Source organism: Tamandua tetradactyla, chromosome 9 (genome assembly GCF_023851605.1).
Source record: "Tamandua tetradactyla isolate mTamTet1 chromosome 9, mTamTet1.pri, whole genome shotgun sequence".
In the NCBI taxonomy this organism is placed as follows: Eukaryota; Metazoa; Chordata; class Mammalia; order Pilosa; family Myrmecophagidae; genus Tamandua; species Tamandua tetradactyla.
Genome location: NC_135335.1, coordinates 5,501,302 through 5,512,896, shown reverse-complemented (window position 1 = coordinate 5,512,896; position 11,595 = coordinate 5,501,302). Strand labels below are relative to the sequence as shown.

General features: G+C 46.8%; 1 protein-coding gene across 1 annotated transcript; it reads right to left on the bottom strand.

The window, feature by feature from the left end:
• Window positions 1-1,087: 1,087 nt before the first annotated feature.
• MRGPRD (MAS related GPR family member D) lies at window positions 1,088-11,064 on the bottom strand. The gene is made up of 4 exons (XM_077114825.1): window positions 11,013-11,064; window positions 9,014-9,961; window positions 1,324-1,374; window positions 1,088-1,206 (listed from the first exon to the last, which is right to left on the bottom strand). Exons 1-4 carry the CDS (start codon window positions 11,062-11,064, stop codon window positions 1,088-1,090), a joined length of 1,170 nt encoding a protein of 389 aa, XP_076970940.1.
• Window positions 11,065-11,595: the final 531 nt, after the last annotated feature.

Sequence of the window (11,595 nt, the reverse complement as noted above, 5' to 3'; positions counted from 1 at the left end):
CTCTTCGATGTTTTTTTCATATGTCAACGCTTTTGAACATTTTCTGTAGAGACAACTGAAAGACAATTTAACCTTTTTTAAAGCATGGTTAGTTGAAGTTTTTTAGTATTTTGATTGTTTTGAAGAGTTTCTCTTAGCTTCACTAGTAATTATTAATAGTGTCCTGTAAATTTTTAGGATTGTTGTCAAACTGGGGAAAACCTCTATCAGTTTTTTTTTCCTACATAAGTGAAGGATTTTAGGGCTTCTCTCTCTTTTTTTTTTTTTGTGCAATGATTAATGTGAAATATTTTTTGAATTGATGATATTTTTTAATTAATTTGTTGTTGAGGTCCCTGCTGTAGTGCTGATTTATGCTTTTCATCGGTTCTCATTGATGCCAAGCAGTAAGAAATTTAAATATTTCCAATTTCTGCATTAATTGGATTATTGAAAATTATAAGAGCGTATTGGTTTCTCCTATTCCAACTTACTCTCTCTTTTTTAATGACTTTGATTTAGTTACAATTCAGTTTTCAGTGTCAAAATAATTTTTATTGATTTTAATATTCATCTGAATCCTTTTGCTTCATATTCCACAATTTTCTAATCTGAATTTTCTCTTAGTTCTTTAAATAAATTTAAGGGTAAGAAAAGAAGTTTTCTTTCATACCCATATAAACCAGGGGGTTATAATTTCTCACTGCTTTTATTGAACTGTTCTAAAATGTCTTTCCAAATTTAATAATCTTTTTTGGCTATTGGGATTTGGCTTTTTCTCCCAAGTCTTCACAAATATGTTTAAGAGACTTTAAATGTTATTTTCCCCACGAGGCAGGGTTCGAAGGGCTTTGTGACGGGCAGACCAGCTCTTATGCTTTGACTGTCTCAAGGAAAAGCCGAGAGGTTTGAGCATTAAAGCCATCTACAGTCTGAACTCAAAAGGAAAACCCCGTAATCATTGAGAACACCTAAGGGGTTGACAAACTTAAGGAGCCAGCATGTTCTCTGAAGAGATCTTTGGCATTTCTGTAATTATTTGCTGCATGGTAGCATTCCTGAGAACTGGCCTGAAATGCTACATTTCTGATGAGTGGGAGAAGCTTCCCTAGCCTGGCTTCTGGTCCCGCTTCTCCCTCAGTACTACCGTCCTGTCGTTGCTGGGTGCCACCTCGCACCTTTGTAGTTCCGTGACATCGCTGAGGCTGTGCCTTCCCGTCCTGGAAACTGGTAAACCCATTGATCAGAACGGGGACCAATCGTTACGTGGAACTGACCATGAAGTACATCAACTTATGCTACTAAACTCACACCGCAAATGTCCCTAACTCGGCTTCCCCTTACCTGGACCCCAAAAGTGACCACGGCACTCCAATGCTACTGACACGTGGGCTCCTGTGCCAGAAAGAAGATGGAGGGGCAAGGCACAGAAGTCATAGCCTATTGGGGTTATAATTGCACACAGCATATGACCACGTGACACGGCTCCCAGGGCCCTAGAGGGGGCTCATGCCATGGGCAGTGGGGTGACACGGGGCGATCTGGAGCTTTATCAATTTCGTGGGAGCCTCCCTCTGCACCTCTTCTTTCAGCTGGACCTCAGTTCTAAATCCCTGGGTTTATGTGTCTGAGGGCTGGCTGCCTGCAAAGCCCTTTCTGGTCTGAGCTCCTGTGTACATTCTCTGCACGGGCAACAGAAACCCACCGAGGCCAATTGAAGTAACAAAGAGAACTTACAGGCTGGAGAACCTGGTGTAAAAGCAGAGCAGGGATCAGAACAAGATTTAAACTAAACCTCAGGGTGTCACCATGCTTCTTCCGTCCTGTTTCCCTCCTCAAGGTTCAAAGTCCTGGGACAGGAAGTCTGACCTGCGTGTGTGGGCCTGGCCAGTCCTTTAGCTACGCGGGGGTTGAGAGGAGGCGTCTGTTGGAAGGAGACCCGGCAATCCCTCCAGGCCCCGGAGACATGGACTCCTTGGTCAGTCACCCCACCGAGGTGTCTTGCAATGAGGAAGGGACAGTCCTCACTAGAAAATTGGTGGGGTCTTAGGGTGGGGGACTGGCAACTGGGCAACACCTCCCCTGAGCCCCAAGAGGTCCAGTGCATAAAAACCACGTTTATTCCTCCCTCCCACACTACATGCCAGATATGGCTAAATGCGATTGATGAGATCCTGTATTGCCTTCTTTTCAAAGATGCAAAAATGGAGAATTAGAGAGACATCATAACGTGCCAGACAGAGAGCCAAGATTCAAACCTGCTTCCCATCTGGAGTCCTTACTCCTGTACTCCCCAGCCTTCTTGCTTCTCGGTGTTGCAGGGAGGGAGCCATGCTGCATTTCCTCATGGCCATGAATGTGGGGGGTGGGGGACTCCTTTGGGGGTGTCTGCCCAGCTGAGCCCCATCTTCTCCCTTGGGAGTCATCCCAGAGCCATCCCCACCCATTCAGGACCCCTGGGTCTGGCCAATGGCTTGTGCATATAAACCTGCCACACCACAGGATCAACAATGCCATACTGCCCAAGAGAGGGAAGAAGTGGAAAAAGTAAAGTATCAGGGGCTGAGAGAGTCGAGAGGCTACTGTGGAGGTCACTCTTACGCAAGCTTCAGTTAGACATTGCTACCTATTATAACTTGCCAAACCCCAACCAAAACCATTCCAGCCAATCCTAAAGAACACTTAAGGCAATATATAAGATTCTACAAAGGTTCCATGCACCAGGGTAACTTTCCAGAAACTCACAACCTCCAGTTGGGTTCCTGGGCCAGATAAATCCTGAAATGCAGAGGGCCCAGCCTCTCCAGAACATCAGCTAGTTCCATCTCCCTACCCCATATTATCGACAGCCCCGTCCAACATGAAAAAGTCAGAATGGGCATAGCCCAAATACCCCTAAAGAGGGGGAGAAAGATGGTGGAGTTATACAGAGAACGTAGGGTTTAACAAACGAGCATGATTGCTGAATCATACAGATATCTCTTTTAGCCTCCAGTGTCTTAGAGCAGCTAGAAGTAAAAACCTAAAATGGTGGAATTGTAACCCCTACCAAACTCTGAAATCTGTCTACAGCTAATTATTGTGATATGCTTTGAAATTTATTGCTTTATATATATATATATATAAATCGACTCTTTTTCTTTTTTGTGAAAAATAACATATATATATTTTTCACAAAAAAGAAAAAGAGTCGATTGTGATGATAAAGGTACCGCTATATGATGATACTGTGAACCATGGATTGTACACTTTTGATGAGTACATGGTACGTGAATATATAATACATATCAAAAAGCAAAACAAAGCGAACCCTGCTGTGTGCGATGGTCCCCTCTTTCTTGGTTGTCTGGCTGAGTGAGAGGCCCGGGAGGGCCCAGCAGAGGGCAAAGGCCTAGATCGAAGGAGCCTGAGTCCCCGTGTACACGAGTCAGGCGGACCTCCCACCCCCCACCCAGTTGGACTGTGATGCAAGCGAGAAGAAGTTCATTGCGCTGACCCACCATGAAACGGCGTTTAATACAGCAATTCGCTACCACCAGGCAGGGCAGCGTCTGTGCAGGAGAAGGCTGGTCTTCCAAATACGTCCCCAGAGCCAGGAGGCTGGAGAGGACACTCGGAGATTGTTGGGGGGAGGGAGGAGCTTGAGATTTTGGGGGGATATGGGGCAGCAGGACACCCCTTTTTGCAGCTTCTCTTGGGAGTCTGAGTGCAAAGAGCAGGTGACCTGACAGCCCCCGGGACCACTGGGCCAATGTCCACTTGGGTGACAGGCTATAGCCGGGACCGAGAAGCCCCTCTTGAGCCATGGGTGGGGTCCCAAACTGACCACAACCCCACCAGGAGACTGACTGTGGACATCCAGAGAAGGAACAGTTCACTGATAGGAAAATAAAGCACCTTGTATTTGTCTCCTGAGTGTGTGGGCTGTGGCATGCTGTGCTGGTTTGAAAGGATGTATGTCCCCTAGAAAAGCCATGTTTTAATCAAAATCCCATTTCATAAAGGTAGACTAATCCCCATTCAATATTGTATGTTTGAAACTATAATCAGATCATCTCCCTGGATGGTGTGATTTAATCAAGAGTGGTTGTTAAACTGGATTAGATGGTGACTATGTCTCCACCCATTTGGTGGGTCTTGAGAAGTTTCTGGAGTCCTGTAAAGGAGGAAACATTTTGGAGAATGAAGGAGATTCAGAGGGAGTAGAGAATGCTGCGGCACCACGAAGCAGAGAGTCCACCAGCCAGCACTTTGGAGATGAAGAAGGAAAATGCCTCCCAGGGAGCTTCATGAAACAGGAAGCCAGGAGAGAAAGCTAGCAGATGACGCTGTGTTCACCATGTGCCCTTCCAGATGAGAGAGGAACCCTGAACTTCATCGGCCTTCTTGAACCAAGGTATCTTTCCCTGGATGCCTTTGATTGGGCATTTCTACAATCTTGCTTTAATTGGGACATTTTCTCGGCCTTAGAACTGTAAACTAGCATCTGATTACATTCCCCTTGTTAAAAGCCATTCTGTTTCTGGTATGTTGCATCCCGGCAGCTAGCAAACTAGAGCACGTGCCTATGTGCTGCATGTGTCTGTTTTCAATAAACATTCTAAAAGTCAAACTGTTTCCAAACCACACCAGGCCTGACTGGTTGATGTTAATGAAAAAGCTGTTTTTGCTGGGAATTCCTCGCTGGAATCCTTTTTGGTTGTTTCAGACTATGTATTCTTGATCTGCTTCCTGGTTGCAACCCCCAGTGGCCCCATCACACAGCTGAAGCTGGGAAAGGAAGGCTGGCCCCAGGGTCCCCAGGAAGCAGAGTGGAGCCCCCATCTCCTCACTCCCAGAGCCAGGCCCTGCACCCAGCATGAGTGGGTGGGATTCCCCGCCTCCAATTCTGGCTGTTACTTGGGATCCCACATGGCAGAATCCTGGGGTGAACTTGGGAAATCAGAATTCAACAGCCAAACTTGTTTCAGCAAAGGGTTTATTTATCAGTGTGGACTAAGATACTGGACCCCTCTGGTTATTCACAAGGAAACTTCCAGCACTCTAGAGTGAGTCAATGGCTGGCCACTCCAGGTTGGATCCAGGGTTCGTGGGACCTGAAATTTATGTAGTATTTGGTGCCCTTTTTAAGGGAGGGGAAAAAAAACTATAAATACAAAAATCTTTGGTATGAAAGTGAATGTTTATGTAGAATGAGAAAGTCAAATTATTTTTTAGCAAGGAGACAGATGCCATAAATGTCACAAAATATAAAAAACCCATTGTAGTTTTATTAATTAACCACTTAACAGGTTATTTTTTAAAATAATAATTGTCTTATATTTTCGGCTACATAGTGCCTGATCATCTCTTAATAGAAATCAATTTTGTAACATTTTCTATAGAGAAAATAGAAAGATAATTTGGTCTTTCCTCACAGGTTGGATTTACTTTAAAATACAGATTGTTGGACTTTCCAGAGTATGTTGGGCAGAAAATTAAAAAGTGTAGGCAAAGTCCCTTGACAGACTGGAGAAAAAATATTAAACTTTAGTATCAGGGAAACAACTCTCTCACACACAAGAAACTTCCAAGTTAATAGGCCAAGCCCCTAATCATGAGCTTGCTATTATGAAACTTATTTCTGTAGTGAAGAAGCTAAGCCTACCTATAAATATAGGTTTATAGTGGCTTCCAGAAAACCTGTTTCATTTCTCAGATCTGGCCTCTCTCTCTCTAAACCCAACTGTGCAAGGAAAATCGTTGCCCTCCCTGCTGCATGTGACATGATGTCTAGGGGCGAAAATCTCCCTGGACCACATGAGACGTGACTGCTAGGGATGAGCCTGACCTCGGGACTGTAGGTATGACAATGCCTTCCTGGCCAAAAAAGGGAAAAGTAATTTAACAAATAAGGTATCAGTGGCTGAGAGACTTCAAATAGAGTTGAGAGACTATTCTAGAGGCAACTCGTATGCCAGCTTCTGCTAGATATTGCTGATTACCACAGTTTGCCAACCCCCAACCAACATCATTCCTATTAGTCTTAAAGAACCCCATGGCTCTGAGATCCTACAAGCGTTGCATGAACTTAAGTTTATTTTTCAGAAGCCTGCAATCTCCAGATGGTTCTTAGGCCAGATAAGTCCTGAAACCCAGAGGTACCAGTTTCTCCTCAACCACTTCCAGCCCCCATCTCACATTGTCAAAACCCCTTTTCACCATGAAAAAAGTTATAATGGGCATAACCCAAATATCCATAAAGATTGGGAGAAAGCTCTAATAGGAAGAGGAGCTTCCAGAGAAGTTAGGATTTAACTAATGAGTATGACTGCTGAATCATTATATTAGTATTTCTTTTAGTCTCTAGTATCTTGAAGCAGCTAGAAGGAAAAACCTGAAAATGTGGAACTGTAACCAATACCAAATTCTGAATCTGTTCCACAACTACTTGCTGAAATGAACTTGGAAATTTATTGCTTTTTCATTTATATTTTATATTTTACAATACAAAAATATGTATATATTTTGATCGTTAGAAAGCATTAAACCTGCAATGTCACACACAGACCTTTTCACAGTTTATAGCCTTGTGGCAGATTGTGCCCACAAAAACCAGTCAGTTTGACAAATTGTATTTTGCAACATTCTCGTTAAAAAAAGGGCCTTATGTTTTATGAGTACACAAGCTACAGTAGCAGGCATTTCCTAATAGGCAAAAAACTTGTGTTCTGAGAGAGTGTCCATGAGAATTAAACCCTCCACACAGAAGCTGGCATGTCTGAAGATTGGTAGAGTTTTCCATCGGCTAGTTTGTGGTTCTGTACATTAGAAACCTTGTTTCTTCTCTGCCCCCCCCAGTACCCATGAACTTCAGGGGAAAAGCACCAGGGGACCCAACTGCGTCTCGACATGCCCTGTGGTCCTGTGCTTTTTGGCCATGATGCCAGGTTAGCTGACACAGTGGATGGTGGGGACATTTCCAGAAGACATTCCTCTCCCAGGTTGGTCAGCAAGAGCCTAACTCTAAAAAAAATAAATAAATAAATAAAAATAAGGAAAATAAATAAGTAAATAAAGAGGGGGGTGGGATAAGGCATAAAAAATAGGTAGATTGAAATGTTGGTGTTCAATGAGAGGGAAGGGTAAAGAATATGGGAAGGATGAGTTTTTTCTTTTTATTTCTTTTTCTGGAGTGATGCAAATGTTCTAAAAATGGTCATAGTGATGAATACCAAAAAAAAATCCCACTGTGCATGGAAGGGACCGTCAACCACATAAATGCACCCTCTTTGGCCTGAACGACAGGTATCCCCAACTCGATCTCCCCTTAGCCAGACCCCCCAAATCCATGTGGCCACACCTGTGCCACCTGACTGACGGAATGATGTACAGGAACTTCGGAGTAGCAGAAGAGAGTGGTCTTGTCTGATGTGACATTTTGAACATAACTCCGTGAGCAATTGCCAAAGCCTCTCCTCTTCCATGTACAAGTGGGGAGGTCCCGGGGTGACCGCCTACCCCTGAGAAGACAGGTTTCCTTGGCCCCAGCCAGCAACTTCGGACTGGCCACTTCGAAACTGCCCAGAGTGGGGTTTGCAGTCAGAACATACAGGTCGAACCCCAGCCCTTCCATTTGCTAGCTGTGTGACCATGGACAAAACGCCCTGAGTCCTGGTTCTAGAAAGCACTAGACAGGCAGTAGTCATTAGTCCAATGAGCACTTATTAAATGCCTGCAGCATACAAGGCCAGCACTGGTGTGAGCTCTAGGTGGGAAAATAGGTGACCCAGGAAACCGAGGGAGCTCACAGCGCCCCTTCCCCAGCTCAGCTCAACAAACAGAAAGCGGAAAGCCCAGGAAAGAGCAGCTCAGACAGCATTACCATCTCAAATCTCAGCACCCAGGACTCCCGTCACCCACCGCTGCAAAATCCCACAGGTTACGAGATTTGTAATAGAAGTTTTCCAAGTTTTATTTATTGACATGTCAGTCAGCTGTACAGATGTCAGGTTTGATAGAACATCAGCTTTTCTACCTAAATAGTGTTTTATTTTTAATTATTGCATTAACATTTATACACATTTTTTTCCCATTTGAACTACTTTCAAGTATACAGTCGTAATTACATTCAGGCTGTGCGACTTTATGCAACAGGGTAATATCTTATAAATGATTAATGAGCTTTCCTCCTCCTTTCTGAGCATGTGCCCTTTGCCCTAGTTGGCTGGAACTGCCATCTTTCTGGGGGAGTGTTCCTGAAGGGGGGAGTGAGAAAGAACAAGGTATTTGTCGGCTGCTGATATGCAAAATAGGAGGATGTAGCAAGGAGCCTCTCTTGCAGCTCAGGTTGTGCTCCAGAGAGAGTTTTTTCACGTCTCATCCCCCCACCTTGCCATCTCCCCTGGTTAAGTCCAGGCTGGCTCTGCAAGACCTAGTTCGGGGAGAAATCCTGCCCCAGTCGCAAGGTGGTAGGAAAAGGTTGGGATGTGGAAAACAAACGGGAAGTCTACTGCTTTATCCGGTCCTAGGGAACTGGTGGGAAGTGGGAGGGAGTCAGCAAAGGTGATGCAATGCACACGGTACAGGCTGCAGGCTGCAGGCATGGATGAAGGTCAACTGGCCGTCAACTGTTGCACCAGCTTACATCCGAAGACAAGCCTGGGGCCATAGGGTCACACAAGCTGCACCCTACCCCACCTCCATGTACAAGGAGGTGAAGAGAAAGAGCATTCACATCCAGAGGAGGTGTGTGTTAGCTACCTGTGGAGAGGGTTTAGTCAATCAGCTTTAAAGAGAATAGGGCTAAAAGCCAATAGTGGCCTCTAACCAGGAAATCTACTATACACAAATAAATTACATTATATCTCTACATTATATCGTGACATCCAGGACACCACGTGCTGTAGGGGAGCATGCCAGGAAAGAGACCATACGTGGCGAGATGCAAAGCCTTTGCCCCCCTGCTCCCCTCCTACCCCGATCTGTGCAGCTGGGCCGAGGTGGGGGATGGGCCCGCGCAGGTGAGAAGCTCTAGACCCTCAGCTCGTGGTACCCGTGGAGGGCGTCTCCCCCTCGTCCAGCTCGGGCTTCTCCTGCAGCGCCCGGTAAAGCATGGCCCTCAGGGGCTCCCTCCGTCTGCGGCTGCCGTGGCTGCCCACGAGGAAGTAGATGAGGGGGTTGGCGCTGCTGCTCACGCTGGAGCAGAGACGCGAGATGAGACGGCACAGGAGCTGCCCGCTGGGGTCCAGAGGCAGCCAGGACAGGATGAACCAGTAGACGCCGAGGGGCAGGGCGCAAACCAGGAACACCAGCACGGACGCCAGGATGACCACGAAGAGCCTCGAAGGCCGCCGCTGCCACTGCCACTGCCGGGAGCTTCTCCGCACCCGGATGAAGAGGGTGACACTGGACACGGTCAACACGGGCGTGAAGACGGCCAGGATGAGCACGCCCAGCATGGTGTCCATGGTGAAGCACTGCCTCTCATTGATGCTCCAGAAGTGGCTGCAGAAGTACGAGGCCAGCAGGTTCAACAGGAAGGACAGTGCCCAGAGCAGGACGCTGACCGCCGTCGACAGGCACTGGGGCCGGCGGCACTTGTACCAGATGGGGAAGAGGACGGACAGACAGCGTTGGGTGCTGATGGCCGTGAGGAGGCCCAGGCCCGCCGTGTAGGTGAAATACTTCGCCCTGCTGAGGACATCGTACGCTTTGCTGTGGATGCTGTCCCGGGAGATGATCTCCAGGCTGACCAGGGATGTCACGCACAGCAGGAAGAGGGCGTCGGCCACGGCCAGGTTGAGGATGTAGATGTAGGTGGGTGTCCACTGGAAGTGGAAGCTGAGCAGCCAGATGACCAGGCCGTTGCCCAGCAGCCCGCACAAGCAGATGCACAGGGCCAGCACGCGGATCGCAAGGCAGGCCACCTCCAGCGCGTCCATCTGGAAGCCGCTGGTGGTCGGCGCCGGGGTCCAGCTGTGGTTCAATGTCTGGTTCATCCCTGCGGGAGGAAGACGGGAGCTGTTTTAGTTTGTCGATGCTGATGTAAGTGCAACGCAATGCTGCAAATGCAACCAGGGATGGCTCAGCTCTTATAACGGGGATTTATACAGTTACAAATGTACAGTTCTAAGGCCATAAAATGTCCAAACTAAGGCATCCAGGAAAAGATACCTCGATTCAAGAAAGGCTGATCTGGGAAGGCACATGGCTGGCATCTGCTGGTCCTTTGGCTTCTGGTTTCAAGTAGCTTCCCCGGGGCGGAAGTGGGGATTCTTTCTCATCTCCAAACATCTCAGTGTCAACTCTGAAGCTTTTTCCAAAATGGTTCCCTCCTAAAGGACTCCAGTGAGTGGTTTAAGACCCATCTTGAATGGGTGGGGACACATCTCTGTGGAAACCACCTAATCAAAGGGTCCCACCCCCAACTGGGTGGTTCACATCTCCATGGAAACAACCTAATCAAAGAGATACCACCCAGCGATATTAAATCAGGGTTAAAGAACATGGCTTTTCTGGGTACACAACATAGGTGCCATGTTCAGAATGGTGTTCCCCAAAAAGACATTGGCCCCATGAATGTGGGATTAGTTAAGATAGGACCCAATTGGACCCAGACATGCATGGACACCAGGGGAAGAGACCAAGTGAAGATGGAGGTAGAGACAGAAGGGATGTGCCCACAAGCCAAGGGATGCCTGAGGTGGCCAGCAGAGACCAGAGGCTGGGAGAGGCGAGGGAGGAGCTTTCCCGGCAGGTTTCAGAGGGAGCGTGGCCTTGCCCGCACCTTCCTTCGGGACTTCTGGCCTCCAGAGCTGGGAGAAAATACATTTCTGTCGCTTGAAGTTATCAGGTTTGTGGTCCTCTGTGAAGGGAGCCTTAGGAAACTAAAACAGTGGACCAACGTGCAACCCATGCTGCTTAGCGCAGGCTGCTTCGGGGAGCCCCTGAGTTTCCTTCTTTGTGAGGCTCACCTGGGTTCTTTTTGCAGCAGCCTATGACCAGGAAGCTTCTGACTTTCTGCACTCCGTGGGCTCCCCCGCAACCCGTACCTGCCACCAGATCCACCTCCAGGGAGAAGAAGAAGTGGTGGCTGCCATCCATCCAGCTGAGCAGCTCTCTTCTATTTTGAGTTTTTGATTGTTTTTTAAATCATGGAGAGATGTTGGCTTTTATCAAATGTTTTTTCTACACCCATGGATATTATCATTTTCCATGTTGAACTCTCCGTTCTGTTCCATTGGTGGTGGGGGACGCTTGACACATAGTGCAGGTCCCTTCTTATAAAACAACCTTGAAAATGAAGAACAGTCCGAGGACTCATACTTACCAATTAATACAAAGCAATAGTGATCAAGACTATATGGAACCAGTGTAAGGAAAGACGTAGAAATCAGTGGAATAGAATTGGGTGTTCAGAAATAAGCTGATCATATCTATGTTTAATTGATTTTAGGTAAGGCTGTGAAGACCATTCATTGGGGGTGAGGACTGACTTCTAACAAATGGTGTGGGGACAAATAGAGATCTACATGCAAAAGAATGAAGATGGAGCCCTTTCTCATATCCCATCAAAAAGTTAACTCAAAGTGGATCAAAGACCCAAATATAAGAGCTAAAACTATTAAAGTCTTA

Coding starts and splice junctions, on each gene's coding strand:
- MRGPRD (XM_077114825.1), bottom strand. CDS start 11,064: ATGGATGGCAGCCACCACTTCTTCTTCTCCCTGGAGGTGGATCTGGTG. Junction 9,962..11,012: donor GGAGGTGGATCTGGTGGCAG/GTACGGGTTGCG, acceptor TTCCTCCCGCAG/GGATGAACCAGACATTGAAC. Junction 1,375..9,013: donor GGGGGAGACGCCCTCCACGG/GTACCACGAGCT, acceptor TTTCTGGCACAG/GAGCCCACGTGTCAGTAGCA.